At 34.7% G+C, this 16101-nt stretch overlaps 1 protein-coding gene across 1 annotated transcript in view; it reads right to left on the reverse strand.

The window, feature by feature from the left end:
- CRPPA (CDP-L-ribitol pyrophosphorylase A) overlaps positions 1 to 16101 on the reverse strand; it is a 294956-nt gene that overhangs the window by 138160 nt on the left and 140695 nt on the right. Inside the window, exons 7-8 of the mRNA XM_027574160.2 lie at positions 7291 to 7383; positions 6724 to 6816 (exon numbers count right to left, since the gene is read on the reverse strand). Of these exons, the coding sequence (XP_027429961.1) occupies positions 6724 to 6816; positions 7291 to 7383 (186 nt within the window). The remainder of the gene's footprint in view (positions 1 to 6723; positions 6817 to 7290; positions 7384 to 16101) is intronic.

Below are 16101 nucleotides of genomic sequence, written 5' to 3' on the forward strand. Positions count from 1 at the left end.
AGTGTATATGATACATTGCACATTGGATTGATTCTGTTCCTGGCTCTGCCACTGGTGAGCTGTGGAAGCTCCTGGAAACAATTTACATCGCTGACAGTTTCCCCAGATGTGAAAGTATTAAATGTCAGTGGATGGTGGTTTTCTATTTTTTTATTTGCTGACATGTTCAAATATTAAACATTTTGAAGTATTTTAAAGATCATATATTCTGATCTGTTATGTCAATAAACTACTTCCCGGTAACTAGAACTAAATTAGGCACTTTTGAAGGTTTATTTATGTTTTTCAAAGCATTAAAATTCTATATGGTAATTTATGTTTTTTACTAAAGTAAATTCATGAAAAGATTCCTATCTCTTGTAAAGTACCAATAAAATTATTGTCTTCATAGTCAAAAAAATTAGAGCTCTTACGCAATTATCCAGATAATTACTGCGAAATTATTTTGTAATGAGGAAGTGATAAAAAATTTTATCAAACAAAAATAGTTTCATTTCTCAGTTTTGAACTTCTAATTATGTTTGTTGCCAATTTCTTTCTGCTTTTAAAAATTAAACATTTCATTGGTGTCTATTATATGAACAGCTTTGCTCACTGAAACAATAAGCTTTAAATAAGGATAAATTGTCCATTATCTCATCTGATAATAGTAGGAAAGGATGTTTTGCGCAAACCTTGCCAGATCCAAATAAATTAAAATCTTCTACTTTCTGCACCTGGAAAGGAATTTTTTAAAGTTTTACAATTGGTTTTATATAATCTTGGCTGGAAAACAGCTATAGTTTTGCTTCCTGAAATTGTCTTCTCCATTGCTGGAAAAAAACAGCTCCCTGATTATTAATTACTAAGCAAAAAACTCATAACTCAGATTCTTAGCACTTTTGAGTCTTGTTTAGTTTAGGTAAAAGCCTATTATTTTTTGGTGAGGGAGGGTGTGATTTTTAGATCAGAAACTTTATGAATTTACCTTTTACTCTTTTAACACATTTAATATATTACTTTATTTTTCTAAATATTTATTCATCATTATTTAGTAAACAAAAACACATGATAGGAGTAGAAAATGAAGAAATGAACATGTCCCATGTTGACAGCTGTTGTATCAGGTGATTCCAAAGAAAGCTTTCAGATAATCCTCTTGAGTTGCAATCCGAAGAAGGTGCTAGCTTATATCCCCCACTGGTAACTGCAAAGAAGGGAAGGCCTACAGTAACTTTAGTCAACTCAAGATAAAAACTTGGTTTCCTTAAAAAAAGAAGAAGAAGAAGATAGCAGGAAGGGAAGAATGAAGGGGGGAAATCGGTGGGGGAGACGAACCATGAGAGACTATGGACTCAGAAACAAACAGGGTTCTAGAGGGGAGGGTGTGGGGGGATGGGTTAGCCTGGTGATGGGTATTAAAGAGGGCACGTTCTGAATGGAGCACTGGGTGTTATATGCAAACAATGAATCATGGAACACTACATCAAAAACTAATGATGTAATGTATGGTGGTTAACATAACAAAATAAAAAAAAAAAACTTGGTTTCTTGATAACTTATAATGAATGATAAACAGCACCAGAAATGACATTTGAAAAGGGCTATCAAAACATAACTCCTATACAATTTAGTTTAACAAAAGAAAGCTTTGGTTTTCATGTTTATAAGGTTTTTCTTGCTAAAAGACATAGGAAAGAATCTACACTTTTAAAATTCCTTTATGCCAATCAGTCTCTAACCAAAAAAAAGTACTTATTTTTTTTCTTTCAAATTAGAAGCATTTTCTTAGTACAGGACATGCTTGTTATCTGATTATGTGTTTCCAAAGGCTCATAGTTAAAAGGCTACATAGTTTAACGAATGTCATCCCAAAATAGATGTAGATTCAATGAGAAATAAAAATTTGTAAATTGACCCCACCCAACTATATCTGCCCACTTTAAGAATGACATTTTAGCCCAGTCAGCATTATCAGTCTCTAGCTGATCACAGAAATTTGAACAATTCTGATGACTTAATATAATTACAATAAAATTAAGTTATATCTACCAAAACTTTGGATTTTATTAAGTTGATCAAATTAACATTGGTAAACTCTTTAAATCCTACTCAACACCATCGACAAATGAAAATTTGGCCAAATCAGACTGCTCAAAATAAACTAAGAATAATGACTTAACAGACGGTGCCAAAGAGAATTGTGAACCATGTATTAATAAAAGAAAACTAAAATGTCTAAAACTATTTTGTAAAAATGACCACTTGAAGCATGTCACAACTTATCATATAACATCCACAAGACTTAGCAAAGATGTTCCTTTTTCAAAAAGATAAAATTACTTTGATAAATAACTTATTTTAAGATAAAGTCCTAATTATTTTTTCTACTTTTCATGGTGAAATTCTGTTTCTTCTTCTTAAGTAGATCTTAAAGTAGTAGCATCCTACCTGTTAGTTTATCTTAAGACAACAGACACTTCCTACAGTATTTCCTAACACATTTCAGTTTTATAAAAGTCAAGGAGAAGTTGATCTTCAGACAATCAACACCCTGAAATAAAATCTAATCATGTTAAATACCTGTGTACCAAGAATCCAACAACACTAACTGGTCTCTCCTTCAGTGCTTAGCTCCCTCCAAGGGATAAACGTTCTAGATGAGGATGAAGGTCACATGTACCTTTTAAATGACTACTGAATGACAATTAACAGGGAATTCCAAAATATTTTTCTGTATCTCCTTGAGAAAATAAGAGACAATGTGGGCTTCACCAGCATGGCAGATATCCTCCAATTTTCAGCACTTAAAATCTGATCAAGTATTGTTTTTGCCCAAGAAATGCCCCAGATTAACTTCAGCCGCATTTCTTCTAAAACTTTGTCCTTGTGGAGTGAAACATGGTCACATTGCAAACGACCACCTTAACTAGTCTCTTGGTTGAAAAAACTCTCACAAACACCTCATTAAGCACAATTTTACTTCGCAACTGCCTGATTCCTAATAAGCCTTCCTCTGTTCAGATGGACTGAAACTGGAAGTTGATAAACCCTCACAAAGAAAAAAGGACCATTGTACTACAGCTCAGCAGAGACAAAATATGTCTTTAAACATTTACAATACATGCATTCAATAACTACTGAATCACCTAACTCCAAAATAAAAATGCATGTATTTTTCCATGACCTTGATGTCATTTTAGATTTATTTTCTGGTAAATAAAACCTACCCACTCAGGGAAGCAAATAAACAAACTCTTCTTTGACCATTCTCAGAATTTAGAATTGCTTAACAAAAGCCTTATTAAAAAAATTTTTTTTCCCATGGTATGATTTAATCTTCCAGCAAAGTAATTCAGATAAAAGCCAAGTAGGCACACCATAGTCTATAAACTTCCTATTACAACATCTTTCTAATTATATACATAAGTAGTGTGCACACTTATAGCCCCAGACATTATATGTATATATGTATGTATTTTTCCACTTGATAATGTATAAATTATGTCCCCATACTTACACCCAAGTTTAAGTCTTTTATGTATTTTACAATTATAATAATATTTTATACACAACTACTAACTTGAGGAATATTTGAATGATTCGGCCCAATTTTAAGTCACAGGAACACTGAAATGGCCTTTTAGCCATTTGGGGGAAAGTACTATCAGAAAGATATAGGATGATGCCTTTTACAATCATTTATAGGATAACTCAAAACCCCGGGGAAATTTGCTTGCCTCTCAAATCCAAGAAGGCAGCGTTCTTTATTCTCCCTTTTCAGTGATTCAGTCTATTCTAAGGATACAGATTCTAGATGTGTTCTAATGACATTTTCCTATTAAGTTTAATAATAGCTTTAATATTCCTACACTGAGTCTACCTATATACAATGAGAAAATAATGAGTGAACAAATACTACTCATGGAGAAGTAACACCTCTCCAATCTTAAGTAAACATTTTACAATGTTTACAGTATACAGACTTATAATAGTACTATCCTCAAAGTAGTTCTGGGAGACATTTACTCCTTAACTAGAGGATTATCTTTTTCCTTAGTTTAATACAGAAACACCAGAAAGGAAAAAAAAATTCTGGTACTTACTGGGATACATAAAATAAAACTCCACAGGAATAAACAGAAAATTAAATTCAAATATCTATGGAAAAAATACAAAGAACAGAGGTTGAGATACAAGAGTAGCAATGAAATAGAAGAACAGTTTTAAATCTGTGTGTGTGCGTGTGTGTGTGTGCACATGCACGCACGCGTGTGCACACATGTGCATGTTTGATGGCAAAAGGCAGAGGCAAAAGGTAAACAGAAAATTCACAGATGACACAGATTCCCCCCTGGGTGCCTGCCACAATTACTCCCACTAAGAAAAGTCAGCTCACAGGAAATGTGCTTTTGTAATAGATCTAATAGAGTATGTGGGAGAAGATAACGGAGTACTCAAACTCAAGTACTTAAGGAAATGTTGAAAATGTCTGACTCAAACTCACGAATGAAATTAAAGCAGTGGTAGTGACCTTTGACTCATCTCATCCAAATTGGAAAGAGGAGGAGCTAGGCTGTTAGGTGCCACAACGTATGCCTGCCAAAGAGAAAGCAAGTGCATTTTGCATTTATGCTTTCATTCATTCATTTTAATCCTTACAATGATTTAAGAAGTAGAGTTATCAACCTCATTTCTAAAATGAGGAAAGCAAGCCTCAGGAAAGTTAAGTAACCTGACCAAGGAACTAAGGAATTCTGAGTTTAAAGCCCTTGCTCCCCTTCATGATACTGATACATGAAACTTCAGAATATTATCTAGGAACATAGAGAGGAGATTTCTAAACAAGTTAATGTAGAGGGAGGAATAGAGGGCCATACACAGAATTTTTAACGTACTTGTACCCTACAGAGCCTTAGAGTCTTCCAGCATTATGTGTATTTCCTAATGTCCCCCAAAACACCCCAATGAAGATATAAACATCCAATAAAATCAGTCACTTGTGGAACTTTAGTTTCCATTACAGCAGGATCCATGAAACTTATCTTTAGGGTAGATAACCAAATACAATAGGCCAACGAAATCAATCTCCCCCAAGTGCTAATTTGTTTATACTTGCAATGCTAGACTTACAACTTTTTTGTAGCACAAATTATCTTTTCTTTCTGTATAATGATCTTACTTAACAAGAACTAAATTCCTACATTATTGGGATGGGACTGAGCTTCTGAAACTCAGCAATAGCTATGTTTTGAGAATTTCACATTTGGAACCCCTTCCCACAGCAAAATGTCACAGACTACAGACTACTCAGTTAGCCTCTGATTTTTTCCTTCCTGGCTGTGCTCTCTGAGATCCCCCTCTTCTGTGCAGTTTAATAGGCCAGTTAAGTAAATGGTATACTAAACATACACTTTAAGTCTTTCACAAGAAAGACCTCCCCAAAATTTTTATGGGTCATTCTTTGAGAAATTCTCTTCCATCTGTTTCTAACTCTACTTTTGCTGTCCCTATGACAGAGAGTTATCACACAGTCCATTTTCTTCCACATATTTTCCCTCATTTTTTTTTAACTTTGGAATTTCTTTTCCAATGGCATTCTGCTAACATGCTATAAAGTTCTTTCATCTTATCCAAACAACCAGTCAGCTCAGCAGTATATTTTGCAGTTGTAATGAAGAAAAAGAAATGAAATTGGTTGCTGGATTATTTTTTTCCTAAACTTGTATATTCAAACAAATAATTGCAGTAACAAAGGAACACAGTCATAGAGATCATAGCAAGAGAGTAAGCTCAAGAATCCATAAAGAAGAGTTTCTTCTCGGTTTGGATGGATTTCCTCAAGGGTGAAATTTTGTTAAAAAGAAAAGTTGATTTCAAGGAAGGAAGCCTAAGTTTGAAGAGTTATATCTGCACTGGTAAAAAAGACGTGATACATATATATATTACTATCCATCAAAAAGAACGAGGGGCGCTTGGATAGCTCAGGTGGTTAGACATCTGACTTTTTTTTAAGATTTTTATTTATTTGAGAGAGAGAGAATGAGAGAGAGAGCATGAGAGGGAAGAGGGTCAGAGGGAGAAGCAGACCCCCTGCCGAGCAGGGAGCCCGATGCGGGACTCGATCCTGGGACTCCAGGATCATGACCTGAGCCGAAGGCAGTCGCTTAACCAACTGAGCCACCCAGGCGCCCAAGACATCTGACTCTTGACTTTAGCTCAGGTCATGATCTCGGGGTTGTGAGAGAGAGCCCTGCACTGGGTTCCACGCTGGGCATGGAGTCTGTTTAAGATTCTCTCTCTTTCCCTCTGCCCCTCTCCCACCAAAAAAAAAAAAAAATGACATTTTGCCATTTGCAACAATGTGGATGGAGCAAGATAGTATAATGCTAAGCAAAGTAAGCCAGTCAAAGACAAATATCATGATTTCATTCATATGTGGAATTTAAGAAACAAAACAGATGAACATAAGGGAAGGGAAGGAAAAATAAAATATAGAAAAAGAAAGGGAGGCAAACCATAAAAAACTCTTAACTATGGAGAACAAACTGAGGGTTGATGAAGAGGAGGTGGGTAGAGTGACTGGTTAAATGGGTGATGGGCATTAAGGAGGGCACTTGCTGGGATGAGCACTGTGTGTTATATATAAGTAATGAATCATTAAATTCTACTCCTGAAACCAATACTACAATATATGTTACCTTGAATTTAAATTTTTTAAAATACCTGCATTAATTCACTTACTGAAATAACAACAATAGGATATAAAATGGATAGATTACTCTCTTCAAGCATGTTCAGTAGTTTCCGGGTTTCCTCAAAATCAGAGGACATAACCTGAAAGACCAGAAAAATAAAAGTGAAAATAAGTTCTTAAATGATTTAAATGTTAATCCAAGGATAATTAAAAATAAAAGGGAAAAAATGGAGAACTTTTACACATACATCTAAAACATTTATCAAGCTTAGTTTTCACTTTTTAAACAACTTTAAAGGATACCCATTAAGGTCCTATTAAAATTTAAACTCTTCATTAATTCAAACATGTTTCATCTTAACTGCTTCATACCAGGTAACTGAAAATGGTGTCTAAAGAAATATTACCCTTTTCTCATTATGGGAACTAGCTTGTTAGAAAATATTATTTTTCCATTTCAAAAGTTAAAAAATAAAACTTGCAAATACATACTGAATAACACACCTCATCAAAACTTAAATTCAAATAATTAAGAAGCAAGAAAAAAATTATCTTCCACATTTACATTCATACAGATCCTCGAGTGCTTCCAATAATTTGAATTTACTACTCACATTCACACAAACGTAATTGTAGCATTGCTCCAAGATGATTTGCTCAAGATCTCTGCTAGTAGGACACAGAGCTCCAGAGGTGACTTTTACATGCTAGGAAGAAAAAAAAAAAAAATAGAAGAAAAAGGAGTTTATAAACTAGATAGAAAAACCAAATGAGAACCTAAAAGACAGTTAAAAATGAGCACAAAACTACTAGACACATAAAGCCAAGAATCATATATAAAAAAAAATAATTCAGGCTACAGTTTATGAAGCTACCAAGAAAAAGACATTTGAACTAGTCCATGAGTAATGGCTACTATTTTGATAAACACCAATATAGCTAAAGTAAATCGTTTTAAGTAAGAAAAGGTAGAGGATATATGATGCAGGGACAACCAAGCAACTGTTTTTTCTCATTCAAAGGATGTACTGCAGAAAATGCTGAATTATTATTAAAAGGTTGGTCACACAGGGATTGTTGGATGATTCTGGAAACGTTATATTCTATAGTTACCTACATTTAACTAACCTGGAAAGACTAAAAACAGGGAAGGCAGTAAGAAATTATTATAATAGTGTAAGTATGAGAGAAATAAGACTTGAACTGGGACAATGATAGCAAGAGATGAAGAGATTATCACCAGAGGTGGTCTCAGACTAGATTTAGAATAGTACATATATTACAAAAATTTTCCTCAAGAGGGGTGCCTGCATATCTCAGTTAGTTAAACATCCGACTCTTGATTTTGGCTCAGGGGATGATCTCAGGGTTGTGAGGTGGGGTCTGTATAGGAGCTCTCCACTCAGCAGGGAGTCTGCTTCAGGTTCTTTCTCCCTCTCCTTCTTCTCCCTCTTCCCCTCTCTGTGCATACGTGCATGGTCTCTCAAATCTTTTAAAAAGAAAAATTTTCCTAATGACATTTTTATTCCATATTGCTCAATATTCTAATTAACTTCCATTTTTTTCCTTCCTATACCAATATGAAAAAAAAATTTAATGACTAAACAAGGGAAGTGTTTTATCTATACTATTCTAATTGCCCAGAAAGTCACATTTCAGTGGTTAGCACTGGCATTACGTTTAGAAGTCTTTACAATCTACTATTCTAAAATAGAAAGCGTGTCACTTAGTAAAACATTAAACCCTGTACTTCTAAGAGCATTACATCGTAAGTAGGATTCATCCTAATTCTATGCAATTTTGACAAAATATTAGAGAAGTAAAGGTTTTGAGGTCTTAGCAGTGCTAGAAATTAGTTGGCTCATAAATTTCAAGACTTTTCTTTCAGTTTAAAGTTCGTATTGAGGGGCACCTGGGTGTCTCAGTTGGTTAATTAAGTGTCTGCCTTCCGCTCACTTCTCCCTGCTTCTCCCTCTCTTCCCCACTTGTGCTCTCTGTCACTACCTCTCTCTCTCTCAAATAATAAAAGCTTTTTAAAAAAAAGTTCTTATTGAGTACAAAGTTCAGAGAGAACATTAAAAAAATAACAAAACAGTTCCATATGCATCAGCCATATATTGATAATAAAATAGGAAGAAACTGGATTTCATTATGTAACATTTAGTTTGTTCAAGGAATCACATATTCTAGATATTATAGGGAGACAATTTTCCAAGAAGTTTCTCATATACCCAAACATTTTCAAAAGTATTAATAGCTAATTTACTCCAGATTGACATTTCAAAGATGTTTGCACAGCAGGCAGATTTGCAAAGATAGGTACATGTCTTCCTGGAGCAAATCTGTTTATATTCCAGAAAATAAAGGTAAAGTCATCTCTCTCCCTGAGGCAGGTCTGCTTGACATTCCAGAATAATAAAGACAATGTCTCTTTTGTAACCGGAGGATGTACTGGTTTGCCCACAGTCCCTGAATAAGGCAAGTGCTCCCCAGTATCAAGAGTCTTCTTAATGCATCCCACTGAGACAGCACCTAGTTGTAACTGCATTTCCCTGTAGGAACTGCAATTCAGAAAACCAGCGCTACACTGTTAAATGCTCCTTAATGCTACTGCTGTAACAAACTGTCTTTTCTCTGAGCATAGAGTTTCAGGTCTTACCTTGATACTTAAGATATTAGCATGAATGTCTGCATGCACGTATCATATAATTCCTCAGATCCTGCCAAGTTTGACTTAACAGACATAAGACAATCATATCAGATCTTAACTTCAAAAATGTGAGTAAATTTGAATTTTAAAAAATGACCTAATTTAAGATGTTCTTTTGCATATACGTAAATAACGTCTGAGGATGAGAACATGAGAGATATTTAGCTTTGTAAGTACTGAAATGGAGAAAATTCTTAAGGACAGGGCATGGGATCCTTGTACACAGAAACATCCTGTTTTGCAGCTAGCAAACAATAAATAGGTATTTTAAACTTACAACAGTTTTTTTAAAGAAAAAAGTCATTTCAAGAAAAATGGTCTATGTTCTTAAAAGCAACAACTTGAAAAAGGTAAAAAACAAAAAATCCAAAAATTCCACTACCTAGTAACTTCAACGTTCAATAAACATCATTCCCACAACTCTCTATTAATATATACAGTAGGACAAAAAGGATGCAGGAACAAAAGCACTAATACATTCTAATGAGATGACATTCCTGTCTTTTTTTTTTTTTTTTTTTTTTTACCTAGTTAGGAAAGAAAATTGAATAGAGTAAACCTGAAGATGATGCTAAGCTTCAGATTATTTTCCAGAGCACTAAGCTTCTAAATGTTAAGAAAAGGTAGCATGGAGAGGATTAAGACACTGGATTTTTAATGGCAATGACTTTCATTTGTCAGTACTTGTTGACCTCCTTCTATGAGAAGGAAATAAATAACACATTTTAACTTCCACCTCAAGCCTGGTTCTGGTCATATTATTTTTACCCCGACAGGATTTATTGTACTCACATTCTATTCTAGAACCGTAATACCCACAATGTAGACATATCTACATCCCAAAACACTTTTCATACAAAATTTCTCCATTTCTAAGTTCTTTTTAATTCATTACTTCATGTGATGAAATGTATGTGCAAGGAGTTTTTTTAGTTGGTTTTTTTTAAATTTTTTATTGTTATGTTAATCACCATACATTACATCATTAGTTTTTGATGTAGTGTTCGACAAAGTACAGCACCCTTTCTTGATCAAAACTCTTCAGAGTATAGGGATAGACAGTACATACCTCAATATCATAAAAGCCATCTATGAAAAACCCACAGCAAATATCATTCTCAATGGGGAAAAGCTGAGAGCTTTCCCGCTAAGGTCAGGGATGCAGCAGGGATGTCCACTATCACCACTGCTATTCAACATAGTATTAGAAGTCCTAGCCACAGCAATCAGACAACAAAAAGAAAGAAAAGGCATCTAAATCGACAAAGAGGAAGTCAAACTCTCACTCTTTGCAGATGATATGATACTGTATGTGGAAAACCCAAAAGACTCCACCCCAAAACTGCTAGAACTCATACAGGAATTCAGTCAAGTGGCAGGATATAAAATCAATGCACAGAAATCAGTGGCATTCCTATACACCAACAAGACAGGAGAGAGAGAAATTAAGGAGTCGATCCCATTTACAATTGCACCCAAAACCATAAGATACCTAGGAATAAATCTAACCAAAGAGGCAAAGGATCTGTACTCACAAAAACTATAAAATACTCATGAAAGAAATTAAAGAAGACACAAAGAAATGGAAAAACGTTCCATGCTCATGGATTGGAAGAACAAATATTGTGAAGATGTCAATGCTACCTAGAGCAATCTACACATTCAATGCAATCCCCATCAAAATACCATCCACTTTTTTCAAAGAAATGGAACAAATAATCCTACAATTTGTATGGAACCAGAAAAGACCCCGAATAGCCAGAGGAATGTTGAAAAAGAAAACCAAAGCTGGCGGCATCACAATTCCGGACTTCCAGCTTTATTACAAAGCTGTCATCATCAAGACAGTATGGTACTGGCACAAAAAAGACACATAGATCAATGGAACAGAATAGAGAGCCCAGAAATGGACCCTCAACTCTTGGTCAACTCATCTTCGACAAAACAGTAAAGAATGTCCAACGGAAAAAAACTGAACATGCCACATGCAGAAGAATGAAAGTGGACCATTTCCTTACACCACACACAAAAATAGACTCAAAATGGTTGAAAGACCTAAACGTGAGACAGGAGTCCATCAAAATCCTAAAGTTGGTTTTGTTTTTTTACAAAAGCCTCAACATTTTTAGATTCTTTGACTTTTTGCTTTTAGACTCAAAGAAGAGACATTTGGGAAGAAAAGTTTGGTTCCCTCTCTCCCTCACAGATCTGTAGTCACTGCTCCACCACCACCAAGCACTGTGAACTATCCTGATAGACTCCGTTTCTCACTCACCTATGTTACCTAATAGATCTCAACATCAGTAGTTCTAATAATACATGTAGACATTGTATTTTATTTTTCCCCTCATCACCTTTATAACGGACAATTTGGCTGATGGTCATATCCTTGGATTCCACTTGCATTCCCTCCAAAGTTCATAGGCACAGCTTCATTGTATTAGGATAGTGAATACTGTGGAGATGCAAGAGGTCAAGCAGAGTTTTTCTTTATGTTTTGATTTTGGTTTTTGGCACCTAGGTCCCTGTCTGAAGAATTCTTTATGAGGAAATTCAAAATCCTAACCAAAATCAGTACAACTGTTACTTGGCAATTGTTATTCCTCAACTTTCCCATAGCTATGCCCATTTGGTCTTACAGAATTAGTCATTTCAAGGAAATAGTCTTCTAGCTTTCAGAATAAGCATTACCCATATGTTGGATGCCTTTATCATCATTCACATCTATTCTCTTTAATTTTTACTTAGAGTACACTGTAATTATTTCAAGTTTCCCGCTATAATAACCTGGTAGCAGTTGCATTCTATTTCTCATCTGCTAAATAGTTCTAAAATAGTGTTGCTCTAGCATTGCTCTGTCTTAATTTTATTTCCTCTGATAACTGTATTCATCTTTTGCAATGCCATCTTTGAAGTTTGTTTTTAGCCTTCTTGAATTCAAATTTTTACTGAATTCTACAGAACAAAAGGTATGAGAATATTTTGGGGGTAGGGAAAGCGTTGATGTTTCTTTCATATTTTTAAAATCTGATTTGACGTGCTGCAATTCTTTTTAGTATGAATTGTAGAATTCCCTAATTTTTTTTCTTAAGTTGCAGAGTTAAAAAATGGTGGGCCCTGAAAATTTTCCCTGCCTCTGCTGCTGTACCACAAAGATTTAAAGGATTTTCTCTGACTTTTCCCTGGCCTTCATTTCAGCCCTTCAATCTACTTTTCCCTCAATTAAAATTTAAGAATTATCTGAATAACCACCATTGCCCCATAACAATGTCTTGCAGATCCATGGGTGGGGTTTAGAAGACAGGATGAGCCAGATCAAGGTTCCAGTAGATTCAGGGACTGTCAAGGGCCCCTTTGTGATTCAAAAACAACAGTGTTCATGCTGCTTCAACACATGATGATAGAGGCAAGGAAACTCTTGGGGGTCTCTTTTGTAAGAGAACTAAGGCCTTCATGAAGGCTCCCTCCTCATGACCTAATCATCTCCCAAAGGCCCCACTTTCTAACACCACCACACTAGGGTTAGGATTTCAACACACAAATTGTGGAGGAGAAGCCATTCAGTCTATAGTACTTGTGTATTACACATTCTCAAAAAAAAAGTATTCAATAAATGGTAAGAGTATTTTCAGATTAAAAATCCATAAAACTGAGCTTCATTTCACTTTTCAATTAAAAACATTTAAGAACATATGATTATATATATACATGTATGTGTTTAGATTAAATCTCAAGTTCTATAATTGTTAAAGTCCTCCATAATCTACTTATATTCTGTTCAAATCCTAACCATCCAACTTTACTTATCAACACTACTTGTCAACAAAAATATTCTTTATGGCCACTTTCTTCTATTGTCACAAACACTGGACCCTTTCTTGCCTGTGATGGCTTCAGCCCATACTGACTTCAATACATACTTGTTCCCTTGTTAAAGCTTTGTTTCTTAAACTTAATTATAACAGTTAATAAATACAACATAAGCTGCTAGAATACAGGATATAGATATATGGAGGCACAATTCCCAGCCAATGTTAACTTTTGTTATTATTAAGATATATTTGTTCTACTATTATTTAATGAATTAAAATTCCAATTAAAAGGTTTATCATCTAGGGCCTACAAACTAAGACAGATATGCACACACAAGTATTAAATAGTAACATTTTCTTACTACCTTTAAAAAACAAACAGAAACACTGCAATTGATTTCTTCCTAAAATTGACACTCTAAAGAACTGTTTCCAGTTAAGTGTAATTCTTTTTTTTTTTTTATCATACTCCTTTTCTCCCAACCAGAAAATATTTTCCATGCTTGAGTTAAAAAAAAAAAACAAAACAAAACACTTAGATTTACCTAAATATAAAAAAGAGTCTTGGACACCTTTAATAAACAAAGACCACATTAGACAATGTTTATGAAAACACTCTATGGTATCATCTCATGCTGTCATTCCTAATGTTTCCATACTCAAACACAACAAATGGAACAATCTGCTGGCTAGAAGAACTCCTTGTTCTGTAAATATTTTGGTTCAAAGAACATTTAAACAATATTTAAAACCTTCCAGTATGTTCAGTAAAATTAAAAAGATATACTAAAAAACAAAAAAACCATGAAGTACTTTCCTTACATCATGACAAATAAGAATTTAGAAAAGATTTACTATTAACGAAATGTTCAACCATCTGAATACTAAAAATACTATTTAAAGCATGGCTATTAGAAAAGGAAATGGATTGTCAAAAATGTTTTCCATTTCAAGAAGAGTTAAAGTTTAACTAAGGCTGAAAGACTTTGGTTCAAGTCCCATGAGTCAGAGACTCCAAAATATATTTCTGAAAAGTCAACCTTCTTTTTACAGAACATGTTGGCTGGACCATCTCTGAATCTGATTCCATTAATTTCTCACTTCCCTCCCATCCAAACAATGGCACTAATGTGGACATAAATGAGCAAATAAGAGCAAGATACATTTTCTACTCTGTAGACAATAATAACAATTAAAAGTCTTGTGGTTGCCAAGGGCAACCCCCGGAGATGTTGGTCTCAGGGTACAAAGTTTCAGTTATGCAAGATGACTAAATTCTGGAGGTCTAATGTAGAGCATGATGACCATAATTAACAATATTGTATTGTATACCTGAAATTTACTGAGGATAGATCTTAAGTTCTGACAAAAACCAAAAAAATAAATAAAACACAAAAAAACAGTAATTACGCGAAGTGATGAATATGTTAACTACTTTGACCGTGACAATCATTTCAAAGTATATATGTACATCTTAATATATATATATAATCATATATATAATTTTTATTTGTCAATTATATCTCAATAAAGCTGAAGAAAAAGTATCCTTCTATACTGCAAATCCACATTTTTGAAAGGCATCTTCTGCCAACTGTGACTGCTGAGACTAGGCCATCAGTTCATCATTCAGTGTGTTTATCTCTAGTGTGTGAATGCTGTTCCTGGACCTTCTGAGGTTAACAGCCCAGATCTTCTCCTTCTCCATTTTTAGTAATTTTCACCTGAGAAACTCCTTTAATAAGCATTCATTATTTTCTACTCTTGAAATGCCAGTTAATCTTTACTTCATGGTTATTTTTAGGCTTTTGTGGAGGTTTTGTCCACCTAATGCTGAGCATTTACTATTTCTTACTTTTTTAAGATTCAGCATTAAAGCCTTTTTGTAGTTAAGAGCACGGTCTTTGGAGCCAAGCTCCCTGGCTCTGAAACAAGCTCTGCAACCAGCTTTCTGTGTGACTTTGGGTGAATTACTTAAGCCCTGGGGCTCAGTCTACTCATCAGTAAAATAAACTCTTCAGAATTGATAAGAGGGTTAATTAATTATGAGAGTTAAGGATTAACTTTTCCAGAACTTCTTCCCTATAGGTGAGCTTCCTGGGAGGCTTTAGAGGAAAAAAGCTTTAAGAAAATAAATATTGGTGCACTTTTGAGGTGAGAAATGAACCAGATTACCATTCTGCCATGTTATGTAAGTTATGGACCTCCAAATATGAACAGTGAGCTGGTACATCATACCAGTAGCCTGCTACGTCACAAGCTGCCACCAAAGACTCAGACCCTAGCCCATTGGATATACCAAAGTCTTGACCTTCACTTAGTCCTAAAAATGCTGGGCAGGCAGAACAGCATTAGAACCAAGGTTCTGCCATGTCACAACAATGTTGGATTCCAGTACCTTATCACACCAGAGGAAGGGCTGGTACTTCCTTGCTTATGCAGCTTAAAAGCCACAGTGCATGAAGATTGGAGTCTAACATTAGCCTTTAAGGTCCTTTTGCAATGCTACTTAAGGCATTGGTCACTGCCTCTATTCCTGAGTCCAAGGACTTCCCCCAACAATCACTGTTATAAAAGTTTGAAGTCTAGTGTGAGTGCTGTCATGTCATTCATCTTTGTTTGCTTGATATATTTAAAGCACTAATAACCATCCCTGCACATAGTGCCACATTTAATGTCTGCTCTGTTTATTCCACTCACTATTCATTTAACTCCCACTTTTAAATAGCACTTTAACACATCACCATACCTCCATTACCCCTTGGCATTGTATACCTTACATTTGAAGTTTTACCCTTTTTAAGAATCTATGTTAAATATTTTAAACACTTATCTTATTGAAATTACAAAGCACACCTACATATATATCATCATTATACTCATGTTGTGTTATGAAAACTGAG

The sequence above is a fragment of the Zalophus californianus genome, chromosome 12, assembly GCF_009762305.2.
Source record: "Zalophus californianus isolate mZalCal1 chromosome 12, mZalCal1.pri.v2, whole genome shotgun sequence".
Lineage (NCBI taxonomy): Eukaryota > Metazoa > Chordata > Mammalia > Carnivora > Otariidae > Zalophus > Zalophus californianus.